The following is a 17,372-nucleotide window of genomic DNA, read 5'->3' on the forward strand; positions in this document are numbered from 1 at the left end:
TGGGACATTGCCCACTAAGGAAGACAATTAGAAGATGAGAGGGATTAAACAATCAGCTAGAACCCATAGAGGCTTCTCTGCGCAGTGCCTGGGGTGCTTCTGGTCCTGTGCCACATGTGTGCTGCTCCTGTTCCATCTTTCCCAAGAACTGGGTCTCCTTTGTGGAAGAAACATGGCTACTTCCTATGGGCTGGGTAAAAAGCTCCTCCTGCCTCAGGAGGAGAGATCCAATGGTAGTGGATGTATCCTGCTTGCTTCTGTAGGGGCCATGATCGACAGCCTTCTCAATCCAGTCATTCTGCAAGTATTTCTTGAGGGTTTACCAATGAGCCCACCCCTCTTCTAGGCAATAGGGTAGATACAGAGGAACCAGACATGGGCCCCTTTTAATAGACTCACAGTCTATTGGAGAGACAAAGCTCTCCTGTGCTCAACCATGTGGCCCAGAGTGACAGTGTGATATAAGGTCAGAAAGCAAGGAGCTCAATATTGACTGGAGTTGTCAAAGAAGCCTTTGTAGATGTGGGCTTGAAGATTTATCACAGGGACACAAAGAAGGGACCAGAGAATGTACTAGCATCACAAAGGTGATGACCTCGGAGATGTGAGAGGAGAGGGTGGCAGGGCCTTGAGGCTGTTGGCAATTGTGTTTCCAGCTTGAGGGCCTCACCTTTAAGAGGAGCTTTGGCAAGGAATTATGGCACGGGGCCCAAGAATGCACATGTGCATGTATCTTTTCCTAAGCCACATATTTTAGCCATATGACTCCCACAGAGGGATCTGAGACATTTTTTGATGTTAAAAAGGGCCTTCATTCTTGAAGATGTTGGGCCTAGGCTGTGGGACAGTGGCCTTCTCTGCCCTCTCTCCCATCCGGTGATAAACACGTCTTTGGTTAAGAGGCTCTTTCTCACGCGTGTTAAATAAATGGAACTTCCATGAAAGTAAAACCAATTACTGGACAAGCCCACAGCTCTCAATTTGCTTCAAGTTGCCACTTACTAGGGAGAGAGCTACTTTCTCTCCTTTCTCAGGGTAAACCTATAAAGCCAGTCTCCCTCTGGCCCTGCCTGTCTGCTGTTGCTGAAGACATGGCAAACAGCCGACTGGGCACTGGCAAGTCCTCTGCTCACTCTTCTTGTCCCCAGTAAGTTTGCCAGATAAAATACAGGATGTCCAGTTAAGTTTGAATTTCAGATAAACAACGAATACTTTTTTAGTAGAAGTATGTCCCAAATTGCACATTTAACTGTTTATATGCAGGGGAGGGATGGGTAGGGGGCAGGAGTGTATATGCACATGCTAAATCTGGCAACTCTGATCCCCGACCATTTCCCATTTTCATTTTTAAGCCTTTGCAGAATGCATTTGGGGTCTCTGTTCAGCAGAAGGCTGTCCATCTCACTCCTGAGTGGGCCGTGTTGGAGAACCGCCATCTTTAAAAGGAGGAGGATCCCACTTAAGAGGATCCCACTTCCTGAAGGACCTGGGATCACCCCAGACAGAGAACAGGGGAATGTTGGGAAGAATGTGGAGCTGGGGTTGCAGGGAGGATCTGATTTCTGGTCCCAGCTCTGCTTTTGCCTGAATGACCTTGGACAACTTACTTTGCCTCTCTGGCCCTTTTTTCCCCTCATTTTGTAAAAGCTGGAGGTTGAACTGGTGGATCTACCTCTGAGGCCTCTGAGCAGAGAAGTTTGGGGAGAAAGTTCTGGTTTGGGATGTGGAGTGTGAGGCTGCTGAGTGTGAGGGGTGGGAATGAAGGCAAGACCCCAGGCTGTCCTTCCCTCTGCGCATGTGGGGAGGACAAAGGATGCAAGCCATGATAGAGGCTTGTGGGCTATCAAGCTTGGGGACTTTGCTTTAATAGAAATTGGGCCTGAACTCCATCAGGCCTTGATGGAAAACACACTCTTACACCAGAATGCGAGGTAGGGCAGCTCAGGGTTCACCCTACTCCCATTCCCCACTGACCTGCACGTTGGAGCCTGTACATGGTGTCAGGGGGCCACGTCTGCAAGAGGCCTCGGAGGTATCTCTTGGCTGAGTACCCGGGCTGGATCTGCCGTTGGGCCTGGCTCTCCAGCTGGCTTCGGAAGTAGAGGTACGGTTGCCAGGCTCTGTCCTGCTCCCTCTGTGGGGACACCAGTCAGGAAACAGCACAGCTGCTGAACCCTGAGCCTCTCAGGGTTAGCACAGTCCTCATCAGTAATCCAGGCGACTCCTGGAAGGTGCCAGAAAGCACCAAAAACAGATGCCGCAGCTAATAGACATAAACCAAGTGCCCAGAGAGCAAAGCTCTGAAAGGCCCCTGCAGATTTGCAGTTGGAAGGAGAGGGAGAAATGATAAATACCAGACCCCATCTTGAGATAGAACATTAGAAAAGGATAAAAGCCTCAGATGAAAACACATTACCTAGTTCAGCCTGTGGAAATCATTTTAGTACCTTCAAAAATGGCTCTGTTAGTGCCATGGGGAAGCCGGCTCGCAGAGCCACACTGGCGTCCAAGGTTTGCAATATGAATAATGGGACAGACAAACCATGTCCATGTTCATGGGGAGCCTGGCATTTTGAAAATATCTGGCTCTGATGCATTTCATTTCAGCCAGGGAGAATTTTCTGGGAACCTACCTGCCAAAGTCAGTCCCACTGTGCAAGACATTGTGGAGAATAAATGTGAATAATAACATCTCACACTTGGCTAGGAATTTATATTATACAAAGAACTTCCACCTCATTATAATCTTATAAGTGATATAAAAATTCTCGGAAGACCATTAATGAAGCACAAGAACAGCAAACTTGTGGCACTTGTGTTGCCATCTCCCACCCTCCCTTGTCCGTGGCAGACAGCACTAATCAGTCATGGCATTCTTGACTGTTGAACTAAATGTCATCTCAGAATCCATTTTCTGGCCAGGCGCGGTGGCTCACGCCTGTAATCCTAGCACTCTGGGAGGCCGAGGTGGGAGGATCACTTGAGGTTAGGAGTTCGAGACCAGCCTGAGCAAGAGTGAGACCCCGTCTCTACTAAAAAATAGAAAGAAATTATCTGGACAACTAAAAATATATAGGAAAAATTAGCCAGGCGTGGTGGCACATTCCTGTAGTCCCAGCTACTTGGGAGGCTGAGGCAGGAGGATTGCTTGAGCCCAGGAGTTTGAGGTTCCTGTAAGTGAGGCTGACGCCACGGCACTCTAGCCCAGGCAACAGAGTGAGACTCTGTCTCCAAAAAAAAAAAAAAAAAAAAATCCATTTTCTCTTTTAAAACTTTTTTTTTTTTAAACTGACACATAATTTAAATAACTTGCACAGAGCTTAGATGTTCACTTTGATAAAAATGGACAATTGTATACACCTTTGTAACCACCACAGAAAACAAAATACAGAACATTTTCATCGGCCCAGAAAGTTCCCTCATGCCACTTTATAGTCAGCATCGTCCTTCCCACCTGGTAGTCACTATTCTGATTTCTAACACCATGGGCTAGATTCTTCTGTGAATGGAAATATACACCATATACTCTCTGATGCTCCATGAATGTGGTCCACACAGTGTCCCAGTGAGAACTGGCACGAGGGATGCATCCCATTTACCACCCTTTGGCGAAGCAGCTCCCCCAAGGCAATAATGAAGCCCGGAAAGAGAGAGGGTAAGGGCTCAGCCAGTTAGCAGTGGGGTCAGAACCAGAATCCAGGGCTTCAAAAGCCACATCAGTGCAAAGCCTCCATCTCTTCAATGGACCAGGACTCAGCACCAGGAATCAGCATGATGTCAAAGCAAGTAAAGATGGTTTTGAAGCAGGGGCCTCAGTGTCCCAGACAGTAAGAACTGGAAGACCAGAGACCAACATTTTCACACTTGTTAGGATGCAGTAAAACCTGACTCAATAGGCTTGAACAACGAGAATGAAAGTTTTATTATCTCACATTAACAAAAAGACCAGAGGTTGGAGAGTACCAGGGTTGGTTAATTCAGCAGTTCAATGGCTCTGGCATCCTGAAACCCATTCTATAGGCACCAGTTCTCTTCCCACCTCTGAGAATAGTCTTCACATCAGTCTTTCGGGCCTGCAGAGCCTGAACAGTGGACACAGGGAGACATCAAGTGGGTCCAAAAAGCACAAGCGGAAGACCAGGAAGGAGACAGGTTAGGGAGAAGGCCTGGAAGGGCACCCTGGAGTTAGGGCCAGAGTGTCTGGTTCAAGGCCTTCTCTGTCTTGTAGGAACTTCACGATCTTGGGTGAGGCCCAGAACCTTTCTGAACCTCTCTCTAAAATGGAGCCAATAGCATGGTGGAGGGAGTAGAAAGTTCATGGGCTTTGGAATCAACCTGAGAGTCAGATTTCACAGGGCCTGGTGCACCTCAGGGGCTCGATGTTGTGGGGAAATGAAAACTAAACGAACAGTTCCAATTCCAGCCCACCACTTCTCAAACTCCTGGCCTCAAGCAATCCTCCTGTTTTCCAGCCTCAGCCTCCCAAACTGCCAGGATTACAGGCATGAGCCACTACGCCTGGCCAGCCTTGTCACTTCTCAATCACCTAAATTATATAATCTCATCTGTAATACCAATAATACCTACCTTTTAGGGCTTTTCGATGTTGTCAATGAAATAGCGTAAGCAAAATGTGCCTCACTGTGCCAGCCTATGGTAGGTGAGAGGATCCTTCTTCCCACCCCTCCTGGCCTCCCCACCCTGCCTGCCTCACACTTTCTAATCTCAGCACTCCTCATGGGATGTGGGGGGAACACAGTGAAGGAGACTGAGCACGGGCTTTGCATTGACATGTAGCCCCACCCCTGGGCATGTGTCTTTAGGCAAGTTAATTACTTCTCTGAGGAATTTCACTCAGTGTCCTCAGTGTGAAGATTAAATGAGCTGAAGTATGTAAAGTACCCAACACTCAGCACATAGTAGGTGGTCAACAAATATTAGGTCTTTTCTCCTTGTCTTTGTCCAGGGTGTGGGGAGACTGTTAATTGCACAACATTTCTTCCCCTCACTTCTTTTTGCTAACAGAATCCCCATTTTTTTTTGTTAACAGAACCCTTTTCCCAGATACAGCCATCCTTCCTTACCAGTGGGGGATTGGTTCCAGGACCCCTGTGGATATCAAAATCCAGGGATGCTCAAGTCCCTTATGTAAAATGAAAAATGGTGTAGAATTTGCCTATAACCGACACATATCCTCTCATATATTTAAATTATTTGTAGATTATTTATAATACCTAATACAATGTAAATATTAATACTATGTAAATAGTTGTACTGTATTGGTTTTTTAAAAATTTGTGTTATTTTTTGTTCTTTTTTCCTTCAAATATTTTCCTTCACAGTTGGCTGAGTCTGTGGATGTGGAACCTGCCGACAGAAGGGCTTTGCTTTCCCAGATATCGTTGCGCCTAGGAGTGGCCATGTAACCTAGTTCCGTCCAATGAGACCAAGCGGAAGCTACTGGAGAGCTTCTGGAAAGTGTTTGCTTCCTTAGAGAAGGAACAGCTATGCAAGGATGGCTTGCTGGCCCCTTTCTTTATGCTTTGGACCCGGATGGGACCTCTGGAAGTATGGGAGCCATCTTGTGAACATGTGCTAACAAGCATGAGGAAGAAAAGCCAACATGCAAAGGATGATGGAAGGAAAAGATAGAGTTTGAGTCCTTAATGGTGCTGAAGAGCAGCTGAGCAAGCATGAAACTCCTACCCTGAAAGTTTTTGTTACTTGAGATAATTAAATCTCTTTATTGCTTAAATCAGGGTTTGGCAGATTTTTTTTTTAAGTGCCAGATAGTAAATATTTTAGGTATTGCAGGCCATATGGTCTCTGTTACCACTAATTGACCAGTCCTTGTAGTGTGAAAGCAGCTATAGACACTATGTAAACAAATGGTCATGGCTGTGTTCCAATAAAACTTTATTTATAAAAACAAGCAGTGGGCAGGATTGGCCAGTGTTTGCTGATTCCTGATGTAGGCCACTAATAATCAAGAAATCTGTTGCTTGCAGCCAAAAGTATTTCTGATGCATACATACAATATGGAAGCAACAGATTTGAAGCTGCTACAGATTCAAGGGGTAGAGAAGAGACACTGGAGAAAAAGGGACAAATAAGACAGATTGATAACTAATAAAATGAGTAACACATAAAAGAAAGTATGGCTTAATATTCAAATGGCTCTACTCTCTAGGAGTTTGTAAATTAAATGAATGCTTGGAATTCAGAGAGCATCAACTGCTCCTTGATGTCTGGACATTTTATGTGGCAGATACTTCAAGTGCAAAAAGCCTGGAAAATTCAGCCCCATAAGGTCTTGGGGCTTTTTCCAGAGGACATGAAAGAAAGAATTATAGAGAGGATGGTGGAAGCTAAATGGCACTCCCACACACTCCATTTTTCATTTGGTCATATAGTAAATATTCACTGGGTACTTTTTATATGCCAGGCACTGTGTTAGGCCCTGAAATATGGAGCTATTAGACCTGATGCCCTTTCTGGGTGACTTGGAACCTCCTTTACTCCCTAAAAATCTTTGCTGCAATTGACTTTTCTCTGAATGCAGCAAGAACCTGCCTCTTCCTAGATGCTGCGGCCCCTGTGTGAATGGCATGATGTGCTGTTTGAGTCTGGACAAGACCCCTTGTTGTTTCTCACTAGTGGGTATTTCTGAAGCACCAGGTTGGTTCTGGAAAGCTTGCTCAATGGTGCAGGGAGTTGCCAAGAAGAGTTAGGGAATACTAGTCCTGGAATTTGGGGTATTTACATATATTTTTGCTTAGCATTTGAAAGCTGATCTTGACCTCTGTAATAGTTTCCTATTGATGCTGTGACAAATTACCACACATTTAGTGCTTTGACAATACCAAATGTATTCTCTTACAGTTCTGGAGGTTAGAAGTCGCACAGGGCTAAAGTCAAGGTGTTGACAGGTCTGTGCTCCTTCTGGAGGCTGCAGGGGAGATTATTTCCTTGCCTTTTGCAGCATACCTTGGCTTGCGGCCCCTTCCTCCATCTTCAAAGCCAGCAACGTCGGGCTGAATCCTTCTCAGGCCACCATCTCCCTGGTCCTCCCTTCTGATTCCTTCTTCCACTTTTGAGGACCTGGGATTACACTGTACCCATCTAGATAATCTAAAATAATCTCCCCATTTTAAGGCCATCTGATCAGCAACCTTAATTCCATTGGCAACCTTAATTTCCTTTTGCCGTGTAACTTACCATATGCACAGGTTCCAGGGATTAGGACATGGATATCTTTGGGGGGCCATTCTGCCTACCACAGTCTCCTTAAATTTTTCCTACTTTTCTGGTTGCTCTTAGTAATTTCTCAAATTATGCCTGTGAAGTTGGTTAATAACGTCACATCTCATTGGATAAACTGAAGCACTGAGGGAAACCCAATGCCCACATAGGGCTACCAAGAAGACCAGTCAGGGTAAAATCTACTCACTTGTTTCCAACATGTTGAATACTATTTTATATGGGAAAAAGCAAGATACAGGAGAGCATGTATAGTATAATTACATCTTCAAAAAAGTATCTCTTACATATGTATAATCATGATGGAAAGACTGGAAGAAAATAGATTAAAACACTAATAATGGCAGTATTAGGGTCTTGGGTATAAGATTACAGATATTTCTTCTCTCTTTTTTTATAAAAATCAAATTTTTAGTAATACGGTTAGATTATATTTACAAATAGAAACCATGTTAAAAATTAATTACTTTTATTACACTTACCCTCTTCTCATAATACATATTTCTCCAGTCCTTCCCCAACATTCCCCAGAATTAACCACCCTCTCCAAAGTTGCTCTAAAACATAAAAGGAGACAGAAGGGAGCCGGGAAGGGCGTTTCTGGAACAGGGAAATAAGCATGACAGCAGGAGGCTGGCTGCGATGCCTTCAGACTGCTCGGGCCTGCCTCGGCTTTGCCAGCCACCCCCAGCTTGGGGTTTCTTCTGAGATGAGTAACTAGTGTGCACAGTGTCCTGTCAGCCACACTCCACCGAGAGTCCTTCCTTTAACAAGGGACTTGCTCAGGCTGGCCACCTCCCTGATGCCACCAGGTCTCCAGACACAGACAGGTGAAGGGTCCCTGCCCCCACACTGGCTGTCCCGTCCCCTCACCCCAGTGCTGGCAGCTGAGGGTTTGTAAAGGATGGAAGGAGACAGTGGAACCTGCTCTCCCACCCGGCAGATACAGGATGGCAGGGTGCCAGAGTCCCCAGGACGGCGAGAAAGGCCCAGACAGCCAGCTGCCACCTTACTGCAGAGGGTGGCCCAGGCTTTGTGTGCAGGAGTCGACAGAGGGGTGAAGAGAGAAGCCCAGAAATCCCAGGACCAGCCAGCAGAGCCCTCCACCATTCAGCCCCCACCCACTTCTCCAGATATATTTCCAGCAGGAGCCACGCCTGTCTGGTTACCCCAACCTTCTTCTCCGCCTCCGCTCACCTATGCCTAGGAGCTCTCTCTCCACTTATCTCTACCATGAGACTCAGCTCAAATTCTACCTCCTCTAAGAAGCTGCTCTAGATTTTCCCAGTAAGAAGCAGTCACAATCTCAATCTTCTTTGTACTCCCACAGCATATTAATAAATAGTAATCTAGCTCCTCGCATGGACTGCCTTGTATCAAGTGTCACTGGGGCACCAATCTGCCTCCGTCACCAGATTGTGCCCCCCTGGTGGGTAGAGGTTGCAGCCTCCCCCTGCCTCCCTCGGATAACTAATATGTTCATCCAGCAATATTCGTTGAGCATCTGTCATGTGTCAGGCGCTGTGCTAGTCTCGCTCTAGCTCATAACTACTAGATGTTAGCTCAGTTGAATGGGAAGACCCAGTAATGTCTGCACATTATTGCCAACTAGCTGTGCTCTGAGGTGCCCGCTCCACCTGGAAGTCCTCCCAGGAGGAGCACAGCTGGCACCTCCTAGCCCTCAGTCAGGCTTGCTGGAGTCAGTGTGCTCTGACAAAAGCCAAGCCTTAGAACAGAGGGTGACTGCCCATTGTTGTCACACCTGTGCATGTGTGACTGGAGCCAGCCTCAGGGCTGCCAGGTGAGGGCAACTGGAGTAGGGGTGGGGGAAAGGTGGGAGGGGAAAGACATGAGGCCACTTATAGCTGTGCCTGGAAAGCCTTCTCCAACCCCAGCCTGACTTTTATCAGGCTTGTGCAAACACCACCACTCTCAGCAAGCCCCTTTCTCTGCAGGTATAAGTTTTAGGATTCTGTGCAAATGACACTGTCTCTCTCCCATATATCTTTGGTAACCATGTGTTCCTGGGTGCCAGGCCATAAAGAAGAGGATCATGAAGTGGTCTGAATTTTCTCATTAATGCAGTGTTGTAACAAGGCTTGATTCCTGGCCAAACCATTCAGCATCAAAAATTTGACCAGCCAGGGCCGGGCGTGGTGGCTCACGCCTGTAATCCTAGCACTCTGGGAGGCCGAGGCGGGTGGATCGCTCAAGGTCAGGAGTTCGAGACCAGCCTGAGCAAGAGCGAGACCTCGTCTCTACTAAAAATAGAAAGAAATTATCTGGCCAACTAAAATATATATAGAAAAAATTAGCCGGGCATGGTGGCGCATGCCTGTAGTCCCAGCTACTCGGGAGGCTGAGGCAGTAGGATCGCCTAAGCCCAGGAGTTTGAGGTTGCTGTGAGCTAGGCTGACGCCATGGCACTCACTCTAGCCCGGGCAACAAAGCGAGACTCTGTCTCCAAAAAAAAAAAAATTTGACCAGCCATATGTCACAAACATGAAGGTACAACAGCTAAAATTGCAAGCAACAAAAATTAAGCTCAAGTTCCTGTAAAGGCTCAGTCTACCTGGATTTGAATCCTCATCTTTATGACTTACTAGCTGTGTGATCTTGGAGAAATAACTTGACCCATTTGTGCCTCAGTTTCTTTATCTGTCAAATGAAGATGACAGAAGTACATACATTATATGCAAAAAAAATGAAGTTAGACTCTTACCTTATACCTTGTACAAAAATTAACTCAAAATGGAGCAAAGACCTAAATGTAAGAACTAAAACTATAAAACTCTTAGAAGAAAACATAGGGGGAAAGCTTCATGACATTGGCTTTGGCAATGATTGCTTGAATATGATACCAAATGGACAGGCAAAAAAAGAAACAGTGGGGTTCTGGAATCAGTTGTCTGGGTTCCAATTCCAGCTCCACCGCTGAGCTAAGTAATTTGGGGCAAGTTAGTTAATGCCAAGCCCAGGTTTTCCTCCTATAAAATGCTAGCACCCAGCTTACAGGCTTGTGCAGATTGTGTAAGGTTACACAGATAAAATGCCTGGCATACACTAAGCACTCAGTAAGTTTAGCTGTTATTGACATTACCTTTGACCTCATAGGCAGGCAGGGCTGACCGTATTTCTCTCCTGATCGTTCCTACTTCTAGGTTTATTAAAGGCTCCAAAAACAACTGCCCAGGACCTCCTCAAATGGAGCACACTAGGAAAAAAGAGTACAGTCAAATCACTCTTCCTCTCCTTCACCGCCTTGGTGCCTACTTAACATGTTGGCAGCCGTCAGAGCATTTCTCACTTCTTAGGGTCACTGTCATGCAGGTAGCAGGTTATTGATCAGGACTTATAAAGGGAACTTCGTCCTCCTGATCTTTGGCTGAAAGGGTAAATAGATAATTTATTATTCTTCCTCTTTTTCTATTTTGTATGAGCCTCTATTTTGTTTAAGATGGGAAAATCAACTTGATTCAAAAGACATATTTCTCACAATATTTTCTTATTTGATAATGTAACTTGTCCTTCATGGATTGGACATTGGCTGAAAACAGCAAACAAAGAGTTAAGTGTCTTGAGTATTAAGAGGTGGGGAGCTATTAGGCAGTATAGAATGAATGGTGATTATTTAGTGGAACAAGGCTGCCAATCAATACTCTTAAATGTAAGCACACTTATAAGGGAGATGGTGGTAACAACACAGCCAGCCCTCTGTATCCCTGGGTTCTGCATTTGCAGATTCAACTGGCCTTGGATTGAAAATATTTGGGAAAAAAAAACGTAACAATAAAAAATAATACAAATAGAAATAATATAGTATAACTATTTACATTGTATTAGGTATTGTAAGTAATCTAGAGGTGATTTAAAGTATATAGGAGGATATGCCTTAGTTATATGCAAATACCACATTATTTTATATAAGGGACTTGAGCATCCTTGAATTTTGATGTCCCCAGGGGGTCCTGGAACCCTGTGGACACTGAGTGACAATTGTACAATGTTGGTTGAAATCCACTATAGTTATTTAAATCTTGTTTATCCCTCAATGGGATAGAGACATGGCATGCCCTGTGAAATGAATTTTAAAACAAATTATTTTTAATACATTATTTAATCAATGTCTCATTGTTGGACATTTAAAAAATATTGCTAGATTTACAAAATTCTAAAAATATAAGAATAGGAAATGCTAACACAATGCAAAAATTACTTAATATTTCTGATTTGAGAGGCACTTTAGGTTTCTGCTGTGCTTCAGGAGCATCAGTATGACTATCATTCAGATACTATTCCAAATTATGGTTATTTAGGTTTTATAGCTATTTGACTTCTAAATAATGAGAAGCTAAATAAATTAAAGGCCTCAAGAAGAATGGTTTTAACATTGGAAATGTTGAATGAGATTTTCTTCTGTTTAACAAAAACCAACCAAGCAACATATCTGTATGTATCTAGAATTCTGAGAACTTTGACATCTGATCTCTTGACTTAACATTTATCTTTACTCATTGGGAAGTTGGGCCATCAGGAAAGTTTAAGAGTGGATGTATGTTGAGCTATAAACTTGAGCTGTGTTGCCACATGTGTGCCATCAGATCCATAGATAAAACTAGAGGTGCTGTGAGATGCTTTAAGCATTGAATTGTACCTCCCTGTGACAGCCGCGATTCTTACAGGTCTGAGTGGGGCCTGAGTCATGCAGGTTTCTTGACTCATGGTCCAGCCAGCACAAATCCTTCTGTAAGCAGCACTAGTGTATTGGTCAACCCACCCTCTACATTTTTACCCCTCCCTACTTTGGCTCTTTTACTTTGAGTGTAGCATTTTTAACTTTTGAACTATCCTATTTGGACAAAGAAATACTGATCCAGAGGGACAGAAGATGTGGTTATTGGTGGGCTCAGTTTATAGCACTGTTTGCTATTCTGTTTCCCTCCTTGATCCTTCTACCTAGATTTCTAAGGTCAACTGTCTACCTCCTTCAAAGCTATAGATTTTTATTTTATTTGTAAAATTACAGGTTTAAAAAACGTTTGGTAAAAAGAAATGCATAAATTAAAATATGATTTATAATCCCACCACCCACAGTTTAACCCACAGTTAAAACTTGGGTGTCTATCCTTCTGTGACTATATAATCAATTATATTAGATTATATTAGAGAGGAAATGTTTCCTATGCTGCCTTATCTCAAATTCTGGTGTGATGATCTAGTTGGGCTGTGTAATCTTGAGTGAATTACTCAAACTCTCTGTGCTTTAAAATGGACAATAATAGTGTTAGAAAGCGTTAATTAGTTATACTTAGAAAGCACTTAGAACAGTGGCAACAACATAGTAAATACTCAAAAAATGTTAATGAACATTGGTATTTTTATTATATGAATACTATTTTATAATCTGCTTTTAAAAAATACACTGTGCATATTTTCTGATGGTATTCATGACTAATACATGCCTGACTGAAAATCCATTCTATGACTGTACCATAATTTATTCAATCCATTTCCATTGTTGGATATTTATTGTTTTCAGTGTTTTGCATAGTAATAAATAACCCTATAGTAAATGTTTTTGTGTATAAATCTTTAGGCACATCTCTGATTATTTCCTAGGGCAAGTTCCTAGAAGTAGAATGCTGAATCAAGAGGTATCAACCCTTTTTAGGCTTTTGCCAAAATGCCTTCCAGAAATGTCATGTGAAGTTGTGCTCCTAGTGCATGAGACTGCTATTTCCCCATAGCCTTCCCAGCTCTGGCTATTGTGATTTCAGAAATTTCTTGCCAGTCTGTTGTTTGCATAATCAGATGGTGCTCTCTATTTTCCAAAGCTCTACTCTTCTGAGGTGTTCATTTTCTTTAATCTCAAATCCCTTTTGAGTTGTTTCCCCTCCTCTTTTAATCTACTATATCTTTTAATCTTAAATTACTGCCCTGTTACTATTCCAAACCTTTTTCTTTTTTTTTTTTTCTGATTTCTTTACACCATTTCCCTTCTACCCGTTTGGAGTCAGATTGTAGCATTCTGTTTCGTACAGGTATGGGCTATACATCTAGTGGATGGATACCACAAGAAGATAGGAACTTTTTTCATTGAGCCCAAATCTAACCAAAAATGAAGCTTTTCCCAAATGGACTCATCTAGTAAGATCTAAACCAGTAAGATCTCTGTTGCCTGAAGTATTTAGCCACATAGATGAGCATCTGAGAGCTGTGGAAGGTATTCTTACTCTGGGAAATAAGTTAACCTCTATGTCAGTCAGTGTCCAACCAGGAAAATAGAAACTAAGTATTTAAACACAGAAGAAATTTAATTTAGGGAACTGATTACACAGGTGATTGGAGAGCTTAGAAGCCAAACAGATGGTGAAGCAACATTGAGATCACTAGTATAAAGAAGTGGACACCACCCCTAGGCTAGGAGGAAAAAAAGAGAGGGGCTGATGGAGTCACCTGGAGGTGTCTGGGCCATAGCGGGCCTGCCTGTTGGGAGCTGGACCACAGAGGTGATACTGATGCTTCTTGTCACCTGAGGCAGAGTAGGAGGGAAAACACCCTGGTTTTCCTCTTCTTCTCCCTCTCTAATCTCCTCCCATTGTCTCCCACTGGCAAATTCAATCAGAAGCCAGTTGACACAGATATCTGTGGAATTGTATGTAGCCTGAGATCAACCTGCCTGTGATGCAGAGCAGAGCAGGGGAAGGGTGCAGAGGGGACCTGAGCACAAACAGGCCAAGGCCAGGCACGATGACCTCGGTAGTCCCTCCAAGTCCACAGACAACAGGGCAAAGTGTAAAGCCTGCTGGCCCTGGAGAATCCTAGCTCTGTCATTTACTGGCTCTCTGACCTTGGGCAAATCACTTAACTCCCTTGAGCTTCAGTTTCCTCATGTATGACAGGGGGCAGAGGAATCTTTCCTTTTGGAAGCCCTGTGTAGGGTGGGGGATAGGTGATAAATTTCCCAAGAATGATTCTGGGAGATTGAAAAGTTTCATGCATGACTGATTCATTCATTCCACAAACATTTATGGGAACTCACTATTTTCTGGAAATGATCTAGACATGGTCCCCACCTTGGAGATGTTATTCCATCAAGAATGACAGATGGTCAAAGAGATAAATCTCAGTGCATGATGGTATGGGAATGTTTGCAGAAGAGGGGGCCATGGGATATCTCTGCCTAGGGAAGTGGGAGAAGGCTTCAGTGAGGAGATGATATTTGAGTTGTGTTTTTAAGTATGGGTAGGAGTTTGCCAGCTGTAGAAACATGTGCAAAAGTATAGAGTTATGAAAGGACACGGATGCTGAGGAATGGTGAGCTGGTCACATGGGTGGGGCCTTGAGGGGTCCATGGTTGAGGTGGTGGTAGGAACAGGTGGGAGATGTGGCTAGACATGGAGGAGAAAGCCAGTGCATGGAGGGCCTAGTCTAAGAAACTAACGACTTTATTCAGTGGGGGATGAGAGGTTAGCAGAGACTTTCAAATCAGTGAGTAACCCACCATCTCTAACCTAGAATTTTATAAAGTGACACATCCTCCCAGACAGTCTTCGGGCCTCAGCCAAAGGGCTGATGTATGCAGTTATATAAAGCAGGGCACGTGTACATCTCATAAGACATTAAAAAGTACGAATCAGAAAAATGAGCACAGGGGTTTTCCCTTAATGTTAAATTCAGAATGGAAAGAGTCATTAACTTATCCTGCAGACGCTGAAGGGCTCAAGGTAAATATTTAAAATGTTCTCCCTCTCATTTCCACAAAGCCAAGAACATCAGAGATGGGATGATGATGCTTGTGGCTATGAGACAGGGTTTCAAGGGTTCTGATGAAATGTCTGCTGGCCTGAATCTGTCTGAATGCTGAAAAGGACTTTGTGTTGCCATAACTGAAAGGAAAACACAAAATGCTGGTAATATAGCCCTTTACGCTTTTCGGACCCCTTTCCCATACGTAGTCTCATTTAAGCTTTTTGACAGTTGTATGCAGCAGATAGGGCCCATTTTAGAGATGAAGAAATGAAGGTCTGAGAGTTTCATACCTTCCCTGGGGTCTAAGAAGAAGTTATACCTAAAGCTGCAACTGGATTTGTAAACACACAAGCCAGTGCCTTTCCCAAACCCAAGGGCCTTCTCGCCTACCTGTTTCCTTCCGTATGCCAGGATGGCTTCTTTGAGGTCTTGGACTGTGTGCAGCCTCCTCCCGTGACCTTTGGAGCAGTAGGAGCCTTTTCTCATCTCTTCGGGTGTCCATGCTGATATGGCCAAACCTTCTGAATAAAGGATCAGGGCACCCTTCCTAGTGCTGAAAGTTTTAGGAAGAAAGAGGCTCCAGGAGTGCTGGTCGGCATTGTCCTCATCTTCAGGCTTTCCAACCAGTACATAATCTTCTGGGGACTTCCAGTTCAAGTAATCCTGCAATGAAAAGAAGCCACCTCGAACGAACTATTGTGGGAGATTTTTCTACAGAAATAATGCTCGTGCAAGGTGTTTGACATTTTTTTAGTTACTGATTTTCTCTGACTTTTCCACATGGTGTCACACAACAACACAATTACTCTTTTTAGCAATTGCTTTTCTCTTCACATCTCAAAATTAGCAGAACCCAGGCCATGGTTCTATTTTAGGCCATACGACTTTCAGGAGAGCCATTCATGCCTGGAGGCTTAACTCGGGTGGAGTGTAGGTTACAGGCCAATTAAAGTTTCCTGGTATGCAAGTAAGTAGTCATAATTATCAAGAGCAGCAGATAACTTTGAAATTAGACCTGGACTAGCTGGCAGTTTAAATAGGTGAAAACCATTCCAACCCACCACCACTTCAGCTGTACACAGGGAGAATTTCTATGCATTCCAGATGCTATGTAACATTACCTAATTTGGCTATTTAGGAGCCTATAAAGTGGTTACATATCTTGTAAGTAAGTAAATGCCATTGGCCATAGAGGTCCTTTGAAACTTTATATGCCTTTTAACACAGCAAAGGTCAAATATCATGACAAGCTACCATGACATTGGAAATCTCTGTGTGACCTCCAAACTGCAAAGTGCCCCCAATGGATTTCTTATTCCTGGCAGGATTCAATGAAATAAAATTCCAGTATGACAAGGGAGTTTTGCCACCTCTTTAAAATGTTCTAAAATGAGATTTTTTTTTTTTTTGGTCTATATTAAATACGAGTTCTGTGGGTTGAATTCCAGAAAGTTCAAGGAAGCCATTAAAATGGCACGAACACCCAGCATTGCAACCACAGAGCACAATTTCTAAACACCAAACAACCATCAGCTTGCCTAGAACCCCAGGTGGAAATTCTGGTCTTGAACCAAACCATCTAAATTCCAGACAATCTGGAATCTCCGTTGGTCTCAAGCAAAGGAGGCTGTAAGTCAGTGTGCAAGTGAAGGGAAGAGGGCCCCAGTGACAATCTTGGTGTGTCAAGAAAACTACCTTATTGTCCGGCGTTTCATGAAGGAGGAGAGAAGATCTACCAGGGACTCCCGCCCACCTCACTAGCAACACAAACCAAGACACACATGGTTCACCCCCAAATGGAAAAATAGAGCATTCCTCCCTCTCCCCCAAAATGTGCCTTTATTCAGCTGTAAGACTCACCTCTGGTTCAAGATAGACTTCTAACTTCTGTTTGTTCTGGACCAACTTCCCATGTCCCCGGCTCAGGAGAGAGAGCGAGAACATGTTTCGCCTCTGACCACCCCTTCTCAAGGGCAGTTCATCTTGGTTTTGAAGGCTGAAAACTGGTCACACCTCAAGATTTCCAAAGCTCAGCAGCAAGCCCAAGAAGACCACAAACACTGGGCCTTTTATTAAATACATTTTTCCCTCTTACAGCAGCTCCTTAATAACATCCAGCCACACAGTTTAGACAGTGTGTGTCTTTGTCGAGAAGAAAAATAAACCGCATACCCAGGCTCCTCAAGCCCTGGATTGTCTCCTCTCTGGGCAACCTCTTTCTCCCCTTCGACTGAGCCCTTGTTGTCCCTTGGTCCTGGTTGCTCTGTTACCGGCGTGTGCATCTACAGCTCTGGGCCACAGCACTATCCTTTCTCATTGTGAGTGGAGGTTGTTTCCCAGTTGCTATGGCAGCACAGGGA

At 44.0% G+C, this 17,372-nt stretch overlaps 1 protein-coding gene across 2 annotated transcripts in view; it reads right to left on the reverse strand.

Moving 5' to 3' along the window:
- KIAA2012 (KIAA2012 ortholog) overlaps positions 1–16,956 on the reverse strand; it is a 98,031-nt gene extending 81,075 nt beyond the window's left edge. For both annotated transcript variants that reach the window (XM_069468657.1, XM_069468651.1), the window contains exons 1-3: positions 16,873–16,956; positions 15,403–15,675; positions 1,975–2,134 (exon numbers count right to left, since the gene is read on the reverse strand). In XM_069468657.1, the coding sequence (XP_069324758.1) occupies positions 1,975–2,134; positions 15,403–15,675; positions 16,873–16,956 (517 nt within the window). The remainder of the gene's footprint in view (positions 1–1,974; positions 2,135–15,402; positions 15,676–16,872) is intronic.
- Between the last annotated feature and the right edge of the window lie 416 nt (positions 16,957–17,372).

This window comes from Eulemur rufifrons, chromosome 1 (genome assembly GCF_041146395.1).
Source record: "Eulemur rufifrons isolate Redbay chromosome 1, OSU_ERuf_1, whole genome shotgun sequence".
Lineage (NCBI taxonomy): Eukaryota > Metazoa > Chordata > Mammalia > Primates > Lemuridae > Eulemur > Eulemur rufifrons.